The sequence below is a fragment of the Lycorma delicatula genome, chromosome 1, assembly GCF_047948215.1.
Source record: "Lycorma delicatula isolate Av1 chromosome 1, ASM4794821v1, whole genome shotgun sequence".
Lineage (NCBI taxonomy): Eukaryota > Metazoa > Arthropoda > Insecta > Hemiptera > Fulgoridae > Lycorma > Lycorma delicatula.
In genome coordinates, this window is record NC_134455.1 from 343,663,677 (window position 1) to 343,681,587 (window position 17,911).

Genomic DNA, 17,911 nt, shown 5'->3' on the forward strand with positions numbered 1-17,911 from the left:
TTTTTTATAAACTACACACATATGTGTGTGTAAATATGTCCATGTGCACGCATGCACATGTACAATGTTAATTTCATACTCGTCATTTAATAATTGTTAAACTATTTTCAGAATAATTTCTATCCACCAGATATTTAGGTGCTGTTAACCCAAGTAACCAATCTTCTATGCAAAGAATTAAAATAAAATATTCCAATGTTTTAGTGATGAAACTAAGATCCATTATCATTAAATATTTTCAATTTATTAAGAGAATAATTTAAATTTAATAAATTTAGGTTTAATAGATTATTATTCTTTCACTTCTCGTTTTTATTTTAATGAAAAGAATGAACTAGGATTTTTTTTAAATACGTTATTAGTCAATATTTCAAACAATAGACACGTGACTAAGATCAAAATTTCACTGAAAAATGGATACTTTGAAACATAATGATGAATTCATGGATAATACAATCTAAAATTAGGGGAGAGACTAATCTAACCTAATAAAAGCCAAGTAATGGATATGATACACAGTATGTACTCTAATCTTCAGAGAATTTCTATCATTTGCACAACTAGCAAGAGCAAACAGAACAGTTATTTTTGTTGTTTAGGTTCAATTAATGGCATTCCCATTACTATGGCAGCACAAAACTAGAAAATATGAACATAACACATTTCATTTCTTAAGAGTGGTTAACATACCTACTCTCAAGTTTAATAAAAATTAATTATTTCAAGAGTAGATAAAAATAATGCTACATATTAAAACGTAAATAAATAATACCTGGACAACAGCCTTTGTTCCGCTTACTTCCAACACTTGTCCAGAACGAAGTGTGCCATCTGCCAGTTTTAACTGGACAATTTCAGCATACTTTGGAAATTTTACTTCATCCAAAATAACAAGAGGCCCATTTACACCAGATACCGTTTTGTAAGCTACAAAAAAACAATGTTCATGGTTAACTTTTAATGATTAAGTGTAGAAGCAATATTAATCAAACAAAGAAAAAACAAGATTGATTCTCGGAAAGGTTTCTAATTTACAATTCTATCTAGTTCCCAGTATGCTCATATTAATCATATTTGGGAAGATTGGTAGACCGCAGTTTGGTAAAAGTAACAAAATAAAGAACAAAACTGTTTTGGTAATGTAAAATTGCATAATTTGTTTTCATTTAATCTTTTTCAAAACCAATGAGTCCATTACACAATCAAGGATGCCAGTTATTCTATGCTATCAAGAGAGGAGGATAGGGGTAAATTTTATTTTCTTTTACAAAAATAAGTATTTTATCATATAATATAAAAAACCTTTTTTAAAGGTTATTTTATTTCATTTATTTTTTCCATTACAAAACAAACATTGACCAAAATAAGTCAAAACCTAATTTTAAAGCTCTATTTTCCTAATTCAGTGAAATGCAAAGTATCAGATGTAAAAATTGCTTACAATATCCAAATTTTAAGTTAACTTTAATTTAGATCATACTTCATTAAGACATAATAAAACTGTAAATCATAATAAAGTTATAACCACAAATTCTGGGAAAAAATCCATATTTATAAGAGAACCATATTATACAAACAACTCTTCGGAATAAATACAAAAAAAAAACGAATATGAACTTTTTGATAGCTTTCTACAAGAAAATTTCAGTGATTACATAATAGTTTTATAATAAAAGCATTTTACAGACTTAATTTTTTTTAGTTAATAATTATGTTTAAACAAATAACTCATGTAAAATTACAATGGCACTGCTATAAAAGTCCCTCATTTCATGCTTTAGTCATAAAATAATACCTTAAATGACCATTTTTAAAAGTAGTACTATTTCAAAATGTTTTGTAAGCAGCCCACTGGACTGGTCTAGTGGTTAACTCATCATTGTAAATCAGGTGTTTAACAGCTGATTTTTGCAGTCAAAGGTTCTGAGGTTCAAATCCTAGTAAAGGTTAGTTGCTTTTATATGAATGTGAATACTAGACAATTGATATCAGTGGTGGGGTTGGGTTGGTTGGGAGTTCAATTAACCACACATCTAAGGAATTGGCGACTGAATTTATACCAGACTACATTTGCATATCACCTTCTCATTTCATTGGGCCATGGGGATTTGCTTATTGTTCACTAGGTGAATAGATTGCAACGTACATGTTAGGTAATAAGAAGTAAGTGTACCTTATAGCCGTCACAAAAAAAGAAGAAAAATAGTAAACATAGTAAAAAAACTATCACTAAAGTAACATATATTGGTTTAAAAAAGAATATTACAGTTACATGACATTAAAAATTAAAATGACTTATTTACTTACAACCTTCATCTGCCTAGTATACATATGTATTTAAAATAAGTATACTACTGCCTGTTTTTTTTTTAATTTATACTAAGTTTGATTTTTTTAAATGTTTAGAAAAATATGAATTTTACGCTTATCTATTTTCGTAAATATGCAACTGATGGTTTTGAAAATTATGCAAAAAGTACAGCAAGTTGATGTTAATTAAATTGACTTCGTAAGAGATTAAAAGTTTTAATAGGGTATACCACCAAACTTTATTAAGTAAACACCTTTTTCTAACAGTCTGGAGTTTTTTTTAAACAGTTTAGATGATTTTATTTCCTAACTTCTTATTGAGTATTCAAATTATCAGAACATTTCCTAGGATCACTTCCTAGAATCAGAACATTTTTTAGAGGTCCAATCTTTGTCCCTCTCCTGTTAATAAATAACATTATAGTATTATAAAAATAAATACTAGCTGTTAAAAGATAATCTAAAAATCAATAAATGGATTAAAGTAACAGATGATCTTGTGTAGCCATTGGCTTTTAGGGTGGAAAATAAACATTTGGGAAGAAACATTTAGCTTTTAAATGTTTCTAATTGTCATTATATAGTATAATCTGGTAAAAAACCATATTAAAATGAACAAATATGTTATTTATTCCTTTGCTTAGGTGTTGAAAACTCCAGATCTCAATCAAAAACTGTAGTTTAATGTATAGATTAGGATTATAAGTTATAACATTAATTAATATTAATTTTACTAATAATGTGAAGTTTTACAGATATGAGGTGTTTTCAAACCTATCTCGACTTATTTTTTATACCAGTAACCAGTTGTAACACAGGAGGGAGGGCATCATCACGGAATGCGACTTTGACTTGTACGTTGGTTGTGTACGATTTATTGTTCTGCTTTCATTGCAGCCAGTAACTGCTAAGCAACTGTGGAAACAGATCATGTGAGTAATGCTTGTCATATTACCACTGCCATTTAAAATGACTGAATGGGTTGCAGAGAATCTGCTTTTGATGATCAAGCTAAGCTATAGGTGTTAGACAATTTAAAGTTTTGTATCACAGTTTCCAAGGAGCCAAAGATCTGCTGAAAGAGATGAATACTCTTGCAAACCTTCCCCCAGCAAAAATCCCAGAAAAATTTAGGTTAATATGAAATAGAATATCAGAGAAATCAACTGCAGCCCATCACTGATAGAAGCTGGTTATAAGATTAGATTAACAAATTTATGTTTAATAAAAGGTAGTAATTACAATATTTGGGAAACCTATTATATAACAAATGTGTAAATACTTCATAGTTGAATAATAATAAGGAACCAATATCTATTGGTCCCTTATCGGACCAATTACTGGATTAGCTTTTTATAATTTTAAATTTATTAAAATCTTTTGGTGGAAGTTTTTTTTTTTTATTACAATAACATTAAAAAAATTTATTACAAGATCATTATTCATATGAAGACAGTTCCATATTAATGATTTTAATGAGAGAGGTGAAATATTGTTAACTGGTTTGATACATGCTAACTTCATTTTTCTTGAGGTAAATCTTACCCAACCTTATATGAAGCATCAAGCTGTGGTGGGCAATTTGAGCTGGAGGTTTAAATAGTTTAGATTGTTTATAAACAAACTTAAAATGTTTGATAGTAATTATCTAAATTATATTTCTTAATTTTTCTTATCTGCAAATTTATTTATTAAATGACTGATAGGGAATTAGTAAGCAAATCTGTTATTTACAATAACTGAAATTGCATTACAATAACAGAAATCATAATGTACATAAAAATCAATTTACACTTTTCTTTCGCATGCAAATTTCTGTGGCAATAATATTAAATAAACAATACAAAATAAATTTTACATCTTTTTTATGCAAAAATTATATAAATGTTATAGATTTTTTTTTTTAATAGAAAATAATCTCATTAATTTATGTACACTTTAGATTTCGGTTTTCTTAATTCATATACAGTGAAATCTATGAAACCTCCAGGCATTCCATATTGGGTTATATACCACTCATCTGTGCATTACTGAATCTCTGAACACAGTTATGTTTTACTGATAAATTCTTTACCAGATCTGAACATATTGGTAGCCAACAGAATGTTTAATTATATTATAAATTGCTGGTGGGACTGTATATGTGATACAGCAATTACACAGCAGTTCTGATGTCAGAGCAAAAAAAAATGTTCTTGAAAACTTCCCATGCCTGAAGAATAAATTGATTGTGTTCGCATCATGAACCTACACAGTCCATGTAAATCAATCAGATCAGAAAGTTAAAAATCACAAATTCTAAAACCATTACTCCATTCTTACACAATGGAGATCTGCCTTGTTGGTATATAAGGTTCAAAATTCTCTCATTAAATGCATTCCAAGAGACTGGAGGGGTTATACATTTTTGAGGGTATACATTTTTGAGTTTGACCAAGCTTATGCCAAGAAATAAGAAAAATTCTATAAAAGAGTACTAGTCAACAGACAGGCTGTTACATTCCCCAATATTTTCCAAAACAATGGCTAGACATATATGTGAACATTCTTATGCTTCATTTTGCCAATAATATTAACCACCCAGTTTTCATCTTTTCAAAATTAAAGAATTATTAGCAAAACTGAGAAAAAATCTCTCAAATGGGTTTTATCATTTTCAAAATACAGTAACTGACAATTCCTTACTTAAGTTCAAAGAAAAACTAAAAATAAAATAAAAACTTAAATAAAAGTATAATATTTATTTATGTTTAAAATAAAAATTGTGTTTTAAAATTTGTTTAAAAAAATGCTTTAAATTTTAAATGAATTAAAATAATATTCATTCCTAGTGACTGTAAAGTGATAAATCATACCAAGAATGACTACGTAAAGACGAATAACTTAAATAAAATAACCTAGTCTGAGCATGAACTAGGATTTACAGTATGTTAGTCCCGAAAAGGTTAATTGTTGATCTGCTGTTATTGCCAATGTATAAAAAAATAAAAATGTTTAATGTTTTCGAAGGATGTCTCAAATTTATTTTTATAATTTTTTGCATTTGTATGTAAATTATTCTGTTTAAAATCAAATCACTTTTCCCATACAGTCTGCGTATTTTGTTATTTATTAAAGTTGAACTTCTCAAATTTGTATTTAATTTTAATAGACATTATTTACATCAATTTTTTCGGAATTAAATTCTCTACAAGGTTAACAAGAAATTTTTATTTCTTTATTGGTAAATTCACAAAGTTATTTTACTCCAAACCTAAAAAAGTGTATTTTCTGACAAAACATTTTCGTGACACCCATTTTTCTTAACACCTAAATGAGATAGAGGTCCGGTAACACTTTTATTCAATTTCTTAGATCAACAACCACAAGAAAGCACTAAATTTACTCCTCTTATAATACCCCAAGAATTTCAGAGGGAGCAGAAAGCAGGGCTAAATGTTTTGCAAGCCAAAAAAACTCTCTAACAAACTACTTTCTGACCTACATATGTTTATATGAATTTTTTTCTTATTTTTGGCTATAGAATCATCTCCCAAGAAATTGCTGTGCAATTTGAAATCATACCGTATGTATCTGCAGGGTGTTTATAAGAACAGTTTCAAGAATACAAGGGTTGGTCCCCCCATAGCAAAATAAAGAAAAAACTTTATACTCAGATGTAACCAGAAATACTTAGTTTACTGGATATCTGCTATTTTGTATTTTTACCATAAAAATTTATTTCTCAGGAATAGTTAATTGTATCGAGCTGAAATTTGTATAGTGCTACGGTACCCACAGGTTTACTTCTGTTAAAAATGAAAAACTTGACTCTCAATTTATTTCAAAATGGCAGCCAAGTAAATATTTTAATTAACATCTTTGCAACCACTGATTTATTTAAATGTTATATTATTGCAAAAAATGTTAAGTGTTTTACAACAAAGAATATGACACCTAATTTAGTTAAATCCATTCATAAATAACAAAATTTTGGCAGAAATTCTTGAAGTGAAAAACCAGTTTTCATTTACTACCAAATAAAATTAAATAACTCGATATGATCTCAACTGTAATAATTCAATTAATGTTATCATGTAAAAAATTATAATAATTTACTAATATTGAAAATACTACAATAAATGAATATTATTTAAGTAATAAAAATATTATAGGTTTATTAAAACTGTTTTTTTTTTTTTTTTTAATTAAGATTTATTTAACAACAGTACATTATCGTACCAGATAATAAAAGAAACTACAGTAGTAGCTTTCAAAATGGCAGCATTCATTCAAAATACATGCATCCAGGTGTTTTTTCATTGACTGCCAGGTGATCATGTACAAGTGTTTTTAAATGGCCTCATAAGAAAAAATCAAGAGGACTGTGATCAGGAGCACTAACCAGCATGAACCAATTTTTTTTGCGTGCGTTTAATGGCAAATCTTGAGCAAAACTGGAGAATCAGCAATAAAGAGATGTAAATATATTTCACCATTTAATGTTTCATGTAAAAAACAGACAAATAAGTGGTATAGCTTGTCCAAGCCGAATTGGTACAGATCTGAATTACGCGATGGTTGCCTAGCTGGGGCGGGGTTATATGTTACATGTGGAAGACAGCGTACATACGGTATAATAAATTTTATGGTACATAACCAGTATAAACTTTTTTTTATTTTATAGTAATTTTTTAACTTTTTAACTTAACTAATTTTTTTGTACTAATTTACAATATAATTTTTTTTTTGGATTTTTTTGTACTAATGTTTATTCCAATCAATAAACAAATTCACATTATAAATTTTTAAATTATTTTTTATATTTATATTAAAAAATAAATAAATCATAACCAAATAAAAAACAATACACAAATATTTAACTAAATTATTTTTAAATATTTAAAGTAAAACAAAATTAAATATAATTATTACCTTGAGATGTAGGTATTTGTTTTTTTCTGTGTTTTTATAACTGCTTTTACTTGCTCGGTAATCCTTTTTTCAGTAAAACTTTTACATATTACTTTATAATGTATTTCATTATGAATTCTGTAACTAGCACTAGCATAATACAAATAACTAAAGTAAAAAATTACAAACTTGCCAAATATATAGTACTTCACTCCCAACTGCATGTTTATGTTTTCGCCTTCTGACAATTCTGATGAACTCACATTCAATTTGTTGTTCTAGAGGTCGATCCTTGCAGCTTGTGATGCTCATCATCGTTTTTTAACATGTTCTAACCATTTTGTCCTCGACTGAATTCTACAAACTTTTTATGACAAATTTCCACTGTTGCAGCTGTCATAAATTGTGCATTTTCGGCTGCAACCTGGTTCTTTACTTGTACCCATATCAACTTGATGGGATTCAAATCACGATGAAATGTGGGTAGGCGTAAAACAGGGAACCTGCCTTCCTCCAGTATCTCATCTATCTTATATGTTTTCAGATGACCTTTACTTTTTTAAATTATATCATGCGACTGGACTTTCATCAAATTTTCATGGAATGGTAAGCTGTTAGAACGCAGCCAGTCAATCATTGATTTTTTTGTTGACAATGAATTCATGCCTGGCTTTCTTCAGAATTGTGATAGCATTGCGAAGCATTATCTAAAATAATGACACTGTTTACTGGCAAGTTAGGCATTAATTTTTCTCTTATCCACTTTAAAAACATGTTGCATTTCATCTCAGAATAATAATACCAGAGGAAGATTTGGCTTTCCATACTGTCAAGCAGTTAGGAACAAATCCCATTTCACCACCGGCAGATAATTATTATTCTTTCTGTTTTTGAAATTGGCATAGCAAAACACTCAAGACACATCTGAAAGTTGCCAACATTTTTATTGGCAATGAGAACTTAAACGAAAAGTCTCAACGACAGATGATTGGTCTTCCTTCAACTCGATATTCTTCAACTTTATTCAAATACACACACCATGTGTATATCATGTTTTCTAATAAGAATTGCATTTAAGTAAAATTTTAACACTTTATGTCATAAGGCATTCCGATCAAAACTGTGGTTTGTCAGTTCCTTTTTGGGTTTTATTCCTTTGCAAGAACTGAATTTTTTTCTAAAGCTATTCTCCAGTAATTCATTAAACTGTTCTTTCTGAGACTCCTGTGGCACAAGCAACACGTTCTACATCTTTTTTGGTGTCACTTAACAAACATTACAACTGCAGCTACTCCTGCCATGTAATTAAAAATGTTGTGTCAAATGTTTTTCCCTTGGCAATGAATGCCTTTTCCAAATAAATTAGACATAATATGCAAAATAAAATCAATTCACTACCATAAGAATACAGCCAATAAAGATTTACAAATTTAACATGAAAAAATTACTTTTAAAATTTCACTTAATACTTCACCTACTTTCAAGAATTGAAACTCAAAGAAAGCTATAATCTGACAATAACCTTACTCTTTGGATAAAAACAATTAATTGGCCAAGTTTTAACTGCAAATACAGTATAAATTAGAACGGAATCATTTACAAAAACAAGTTAATCTCTGAATGAATCGTAACGGTTTGTATAAATAGAGATTTAATGTTTCATTTGAATGTTTAGAATGACACGTGGTTCAGTTATTATTTACACAAACCTGAATAAAGAAATTTTTCTTATGTATGACTCATAGTCTAGGTCAGTGTATGGTTATTCACATATCCCAGAAGAAAGAATGTAGCATAACAGTAGACATCAATCTTGTGTGTGTTTGGCTTGGATATTTTATACAGTGATAAAATTATAAATAAATACATTTAGGGCAAAACACACTGATCAGTAACAACTGATTAGTCTGCATAATATATCTATTTCAGTATCTAATAATGAAATGAATTATTAATTTAATAATATATAAACTCAGGATTAAATAACTAACTAACAAATACAAGACATGAATTTGTTCATTGATTGTAATAAACAATAGTTGTACCATACACATACTGTCTTTAATTGAATAGTATTATAAACCCGTGCTCGTTAGGCAGCAACATGTACAGCTATACTGTTTATCAGATCTGCGTCAATTTGGCTTGGACAAGCTATACCAGAGTACCACCCCATATGTTTACACAAAACTAATATTGGTGATGGTTCTCTGAAATGGCATAGGGGTTTTCAATTGATCACATGAGTGCATTGTGGATGTTGCAAAACTTTCCAAAATGTTACATTATTAATGCTGAACTCCACGGCCAGCTCTCTCTGAAAACATATTTTTTTCAGGATGGTTAGATTTCATCTAACACACAATCCTCGAATTCAGATGTACAATATTGAATGTGGCGACTGACATCATATTTTTCAGATTTTAAAAGCTTCCTGTATCTCTGAGCCGTCTATGAATGGATAAAAACAATGTGTTAGAATAGAAGGTAACACTCAATTGGGAAAGCATTCCTGATTCAATCATCTTACCTCAAGGGTGTTACAACATGCGAAACCGTACATTAAACACATAAGTCTCATTTCTAAGTTAGTATAAATATGATTCACGTTACCTGCCATGGTGAATATAATTGCAAAAGAGAATAATTAATTAACTCATACAGCACAAATCAATGTATTCACTTGGTCAACAGAAAACACAAACTGGGTATTAGTTTCCATTTACATTTACAAAAATGACTTGTTAATTACAACATCTGTTTTTAATGCAAATTATTTTTCAATATTAATATTTATTATAATATTTTAATTATTTCAATAATATAAAATATTTTATATTACTGAAATAATTTCAATAATATAAAATATTTTATATTACTGAAATAATTTCAATAATATAAAATATTTTATATTACTGAAATAATGAGGTTCTAATTAAAACAAATCCTAGATTGACAAACTTCATCATGACAGCATGACGATGCAACATACTAAACTTAATAATTGGGTTAATCCATTTAAAGTGTCCAAAAAAACCATAAGCTGGTTGCTTGACCAGTTCAAAAAATACTAAAACTTACACACTTGTTTCTTACACATTTCTGGACCTTAAAACTATTTTTTTTTAATTCTTTATTTAAGGAGTTTACCTGTGGTGGCCATTTTTGTTACAGTGTGCACAACTATTCTTGTGATTGTAAGGGTTTACGGAAAAAATCATAAATAAAAAACTATTGGTCCTGGAAGGATGAAACAAGAAGCAATTTATTCATATTTTCTCAACGTAAAAGATCAGTAACTGGTTTATTTACTTATCTTTCTTCTTTCTATGAGAAAATTACCAACAAAATTTAACATGAAAAACTGTTAAATTTCACTATTATTCACTGTATATTTTACTATTGTAATTTTTTTTCAAGAGGTAGGAATAGCACACATAGTTTTATTTTTTTATATGTAGGTATATGTTAGTAGTTTTACCATAAATAATATTAATGGTAAAATACTAACCCCCAAAATTTTTATGAATTTTTGAAAACTAATTTTTCTTTTTTAAATTCAAATTTTAGCTTCAAATAACTCTGATGGGGGTGATAAAAAGTTTCTTGTATATTGTACTAACAAAAAAGTTATAACCTCTCAAAAATCATGAAAAACCTCTTAAAAGCAATAGCATTTTAAGTCAATAAATAAATGCTCCAAGGGGGTTTCTTGTGTTCCTTGCATTTTACATTTTTTATATTTGGCCCCTATCTTGTTGAAGTTTTCAATATTTTTAAAATAGTTTTTTAAATTATTAATGATAGGTCATAATGTAATAACTTGCACAATACCAGTAACCTAATAGAATTATGATTCAAAAATTCTTGTAAAACTTACCCAAACTGAGATTTCAATGAGTAGGCTACGTTTTTTTTCCAAGAATTAATTTTTATTTTTATATTGGTTTAATTTTGTAAAGACTATCTAAGAAAAAATTAATTGTAGCAAAATTTTAATTATTCTTGAATGAAATAGCCTGTTTTTGCAGCAATAAAGGTTTATTTAGTGTGCTTAACCAACAGCTATGATATCTCTTCCGATAATTCTCTAGGCATCGTGTGAGGACCCATCACACATTGTTCAATATTGTGATGTGGGGCAATGTACCTGCCCCATCAGAATAATTTGAAGCTAAAATTTAATTTAAAAAAAAAAATTAGTTTTCAAAAATTCATGGTAAGTATATCACAATTAGTAATCGTTTATGGTAAAACTACTAACATATATCTACATATAAAAAAATAATTCCAACTGTGTATGCCATCCCTGCCTCTTGAAAAAAATTACAAAGTGAAATTTCACTGTTTTTCATGTTCAACCTTATTGGCAATTTTCTCATAAAAAGAGAAATAGGTAAATAAACCACTGAACCAACATTTTACCTTGAGAAAACATGAAAAAATTGCATTTTGTTTCATCCTTTCAGGACTAATAGTTTTTTAGATTTTTCTCCGTAACCCTTACAATCACAAAAATAGTAACACAAATATGTAACAAAAACAGTTACCACAAATAAACTGCTTACATAAAGAATTAAAAAAAAAATATTTTTAAGGTCATGAGACATGTAGGAAACAAGTGGGTAAGTTTCAATTGTTTTTTAATTGGTCAAGCAACCACCCTTGGGTCACTTCAAATAGATTGACCCAATCATAATTATTACAATACGACTTCTGCACAATATGTAAAATATAATATTCTATTTTAGCCTATACTGACTAGCTTTCTCATATTAACATTGATTACTAGCAACATTTTTCTTTGGCATAAGCATACCACAAATGATGTTCACATTCACGCACTGTAGTTGTCACTCGCAACACACTAATCCATACTCCAGGGACTGAACCATAATTTCTGGCTTATGCCAGGGCATTTCCTAATCGAAAAAAACTGGTCCCTGAAGAGAAACGGGAAGTAATAAAAACAAATATCTAGACATAACTTGATGCATATATACTTAATTTAATAAAAAAAAAACTATGTCAATAGGTCAATAGGAAATTAAAACAAATTAGTTTAGTTCTATTACTTCTCATCTGCTTTAGAAATATAAAAAATACCCATTTAAAAAGGGCAGAACTTAAAAAGGGAGTGGCAAGAGATGTCAGATGTCAAAGTTAGAACTTATAATCATTGACTATAGCTACACAAACTTGTAATATACTTATCTAACTAGTTTAAAATTACAGCATAACAATGTAACACGCTATTTAAATTATAATTAATATTTTTATCAAGTTTACTATTCTACTAATCGACTTGCCAAGCGTAATTTGATGACCCCCTTAACATGAACAAAATTTAATACAGGACTAGAATTACTGAAATTAATAAATGTACAAATTTAGATTGATCATGGGAAACAGAATACACTTCTACAACAAACTTTAGATTGAAATAAATCATTTATACGACCAATTTCAACAGATTCACTGACACACTCTTCTGACAAAGTAAATTAACGGGGAAAAAATCCCTGGTAAAGAATGCTTACTTAATCTCGGCTGTGATACAAAATCCCTTTGAACTGCCAAAATATGCTCTTTAATAGCTTCTTGAGGAACAATTCCATTAGAAATCGACATTTCTGCAATTACTGTAACGAAGACCGTCTAAGACAAGTACAAGCAGCTGACAAATCACGTGATATCACGAGTTGTGGGCGTTACTCGGACGATGAAATTCAGTTTAATAATAATATAGTTACATCAGGTGTATCAAATATGTTAGTAAAGCTCTTCATTTTGATATTAATTATCATATTGGTTTTTGGATAAAAGGAAATTATTAGTAAACTCAAAATAATGAAAAAAACCTTAGAAAAAAATTTGCTTGTGTAAAAAAAATGTTGATCTGAGTTAATTAATTGAACTTACAAAAATGAAACAATTTTTTTTTTATATTTCTCCAAATTTACCGTAAATATTCCAAAAAATTATTCTACCACAATAAATTATTTGTGTACGATATTTTGTGATTGTTTCTGTTGATTTGGCTGCTCTGACAATTGTCGATGGTTCGAAATCTTTCATCATGGTATCAAAATTTTTGTGTGTAATTTACTTCAGAAATCAAGCTTTATTCAAAAACATGTTCATATAAATTTTTAGTCTGGTCAAAATATTAATGCTTTATCATGGCCGAAGATGAGGAAAATGTTGAAGAAGCAGAGCCAGAGCCAGAGGCTGAACCAGAGCCAGAGAAAGAGCCAGAAGAGTATGTATTAAACTGTTATCCCAATATTCTTATTAAATTTAGATTTTTTTAGAAAACTAGCTTCAGTTCCGGTATCATCTGAAATCGTATTCAAAGATACAAATAATTTATAAATTATTGACTGAGAAATTATTTTGACTTACTTTGGCCAATTTTTTAAAATTATAAACTAACATAAAAAAGTTTTATAGATTCATTTCATGAATTCTCTTATGAAATTATGTATTTTTGATCAGTAGAGTAGTGGTTTAAAAAAAGTACTACTCATGACTCAGAAACCAGAGGTCTCTAAAATAAATAACTTTATTTTAAGTTTTAATTATCCCGTTCCTTGTTGAAAATGCAGTGTATATTGAAAATGTTGACCATCTGATCTTTAAAAAATTTTCAGGTCACCTGATCTTTAGCTCTTTTTTTCCAGTGTAAAAAAAAAGATTTTTTATATATGCATTTATATATATTTTACGATCTATACTCTTTACAATGTTTTGTAGCTATTAACATCTTAATGATAATGTATTCCAAAATGATTTTAGAATGATAAAAAATTAAAAGATTTTTAGTTGAACATTTCTTCCCATTATAAAATGATATTCAAAATTAATAGTACTACTCTAGACATCATGAATACAGTTTTTAATAGAAATGAAAAAATTGCAAAAACTCTTTTTCATTAAATGAAGCGCAAAACTGAAAAAAAAATACAAAGGCCACATTGCATGGTGAATACTATTATCTTGAGCGATTGTATTCTTTGCAGTAATTAGATAATCTTGCTAATATGAATAAAGGGAGCTAGATTAAAAATTAAAATTTGTTATAAATTTGACTATTTATTGTTTACTTAGGTTATATCAATTTTATATTTTTTATATTTGTTTTTTTTTTAATGTATATTACATATTGGCTTATTGCAATGTAAAGAAGTATTATTTAAATTATGCTGGTAAGTCGTAATTCGTTTTATTACAGATTAAACTGAAAATTTAGCAGATGATCTACTGCTGCAGTTAATTAGTTCTTAGATAGTACCACTGAAATGCCATATTGAAATAAGAAAATAAATAAAATTATAAGTATAATCTTACCAAACCTTAAATCTACGCTCACTTCACTTGCTAGTCAAGTTAGCAAGCAAAGCGAGCATATGTTAAGTTTGGTTAGATCATATTTACAATTTGATTTATTTTCTTATTTTAACATAGTGTTTCAGTGGTGCCATCTAAAAAGTAACTACAATGGTAGATTGCCTACTACATTAATATCGATTAAACTCAATTTCAATAAAATATAATAATACTTGTGAATAAAAGTTTTAACTTCATTACAGACTAAGCAGATCATAACCTTCCAGATACTGATTCTTATTTATTAACATACATGAAAGGGAAGTTAATCAAAATTCAAAAAAAGTAAATGTTTCTGACTTATTCCTTTTTAATGAATAATCTAATAGAACACATCCTCAACAAGTAGATCATAATAAATTTTATGCATATAAGAACACAATCCTCTTTTAAGTATTTAAAAAATATTTTCATTAAAATTTCTTTGCTTTTATTATTATCCCTTGAAGTCTTAAGTGAAAATGTATTTTCAGTGAGGAAATCACAATGTTTCTGTGAAGAGTTAGAGCCTGTTAAAAGTAAAAAAAAAAATTGCAAAAGTTGCGCAAGCTTTAATTGAAATATCTTCTATTTTTAAGGGAATCCTGAGTAAGTACTAAAAATCTACTTTTTGTAGAGTGATAGGCCTCCTATAAATTCTTTAACTTGAAAAAGAACTAAAATTTAGAATTTAGGAAACTTATCCTCCTAAATATTCAGGTTGTTTATGCCAGTTCCTTGATAAATGGACACAAATTGAGATAAAGGGCCAACACAATAATGAGCACAAATTGAAATTAATGAGCACTTTGTTTCAGATTTGTATAACATGCTAAGATACATTTAAAAAAAATTATAAACATGCAGACTGACATGCTGACATGACTGCAATTTTATGTATTTAGCACTTGTACATCTGGTTATTCTCAAGTCCCTAAAAGAGGGATACACCTTGTTCAATTTATCCAAAGAAACTTACCATAAGTTTAAACAGAGATCACTGTAAAGGTCTCTATTGTAATATACAGTTCATATGTGAACTAAGAGATTGATCATCAGACAGACAGAAATTCATTCAAAAACCTACCAGTGCAGGTTTTGTTATTAGATGTGTTCAGAAGCTTATGTGATGGGAAGTTTTTGTTTGTTGGAATGGAAAGTGGATTACTAATATTTAGTTATAATTAATGTAATTTCTTAATATCATTATTTTTTATTGTTAATTTATTTCTTCATAAAACAGCATGACAAAAGATAACATTAAGATTACTAAATACTAAACTCTTTCAAATTAATGGAAACTTTTCTTTAAAGATTTCTCAGTTGTATCAGTTACTTCAGTGAAGTATCTGGTAGCAAGCAATGTATTAATATGGTGCTTGTCTTAAAAAGATCAGAAAACCCCTTAAGTGTGTAGTTAATTAACATGATTAGTTTAATGTTCTCAAGTGCATAAATTTTGCCTTGACATGTATATATCTGCTGACATTTTTGTTTTTACATGTAAAAATGTACATGTTATGGTTAATGTTTTGTGTACCTAGTTTCTATGAGGTAATTTTTAAAGTATGTCTTTTATGTACAAGTATATTTGTTCCTTGTAATCTGTGTGAATGTGCATGCAGCCAATCTGAAATAGAATTTAATTCAACCACTGCTATATACTACTGCATTGCTGTGTTTGGAAAGAAGTTGACTTATTAAATGTTAAAAATATTTTTATATTTAAGAGTATAAATCAGAAAATGTATGCATTTGAAAATTATTTTCTTAGCTTACCTGAATGATCTTATATTACACTACTTATAGAACTTTGAGGAAGAGTTTGTATAAATTTAAGTTAGTAGGCTTAAACCAAGAGAACACATCTTATTTTCCAGACTCATTTTTCATGTAGTAGTATTTTGTGTCTAAATAAGGACAACTGTACAATTCCTACAAATAGATTTTTTTAAATTGCTGAATTTTGTTATCTTGTTTTTGAAAATCATCAGTTCTCAATATTTCAATTTTTTAGTAGAAAGCAGTATTTCATAACTATCTTTAAGTATCTCAAATTTTGTAATGAATACAATATAATAAGAAAAAATGGAAATGTATTTTAATAATAAATACATGATTTTTTTAAGAGTGCCCTTTACAAGTATTAGGTTATTAAAACTTTTTTAGATTCTCAGAAATACTGATTTTTCAAAGAAACTCTCTCAATTGGCTGGATATTTGTTCCAAATTATGAAAATGTTGTATGACATTATTTAACCATTGTTATATTTAGAACCATTAACTAAAACAGAAAGGTGCGTGATTTCTAGAATAAAATTTGGAAGACAGTGTAAATTATTTTTTACATCTAAAAAATCTTTATCTAAATCTAAAAATGAAACATGAATTTTACATATACATTATATGAATAATATTTATATAGAATTAAGAAATTATAATAAAATTCTAATAAAGAAAATTCCTATATGATTAAGCTATTTTTAAATTACTTAAGAGTACAATTAATTGAAGTCTATAAATGCTGCAGTATTATAGATAAATGTTTATTCTATGAATAGAAGTTGCAAATACCTGTATCAAATAAAGTGCTACTTCGATTGGTACTTGCATAGTCTCAACTAAACATCTATGAGTATAAGTTCAATTTTAAGTAAAATAGGTATTACAATATAATCCCCATATAACCGGACTAGATGGGACCAGAAGTTGTCCGGATGAGCAAAAAAAGTCTGGATAATCCAGAAATGTATAATATACGTACACTACAGCTTAATGAAATCACTACAGTATGAATGTAATCTTCTCACTTCAGGGATAAAGAATGAAGAAAGCCATTCTTAAAATATTTCATAAGACATCTATGCTGATTTTTGTGACCTGTATACACATGGAATTGCATTCAAATTACTAATATTCTTCAGTACTCAAGGTTTAGCCGATATTCCTATCACAAGAAGTGGGAGCTACAACTTGTCTGACGCATTACTACATAAAAGAATTGTCATCCTTTGCTTATAAACTTTATGCCCCTTAGCAGCAGAGTCCAGTTTTGAGGGGAGAGTTTTTTCAGGTAGCATTTTAAAAAATAATCCTGTCTCAACATCGTTGAAAATCTGATATTGTGATAAATTGTGTTCTTTTATAAATTTTGAAAATGTCATTGCAGCATGATTCCCGATAAACTGTCCCCTATTACACTGAACTGTCGTATTCTGTGGTGAGCCTTCCACCTATCTAACCAACCTGAACTTGCTGTGAATAACTGATCACCACCTAATTTGTCATTTAAAATTAAAGCCTTGGATTTGAAATAGCATCTGATATAGGAACCTGATTC

General features: G+C 28.3%; 2 protein-coding genes across 2 annotated transcripts in view; one reads left to right on the forward strand and one right to left on the reverse strand.

The window, feature by feature from the left end:
• Vha55 (V-type proton ATPase subunit Vha55) overlaps nt 1-12,902 on the reverse strand; it is a 52,388-nt gene extending 39,486 nt beyond the window's left edge. Inside the window, exons 1-2 of the mRNA XM_075382329.1 lie at nt 12,744-12,902; nt 773-927 (exon numbers count right to left, since the gene is read on the reverse strand). Coding sequence (XP_075238444.1) covers nt 773-927; nt 12,744-12,834 — 246 coding nt within the window. The 5' untranslated portion in view covers nt 12,835-12,902. The remainder of the gene's footprint in view (nt 1-772; nt 928-12,743) is intronic.
• A 371-nt stretch (nt 12,903-13,273) lies between these two features.
• Nucleotides 13,274-17,911, forward strand: part of LOC142318386 (uncharacterized) — a 30,884-nt gene continuing 26,246 nt past the window's right edge. Inside the window, exon 1 of the mRNA XM_075354969.1 lies at nt 13,274-13,465. Within this exon, the coding sequence (XP_075211084.1) occupies nt 13,386-13,465 (80 nt within the window). The 5' untranslated portion in view covers nt 13,274-13,385. The remainder of the gene's footprint in view (nt 13,466-17,911) is intronic.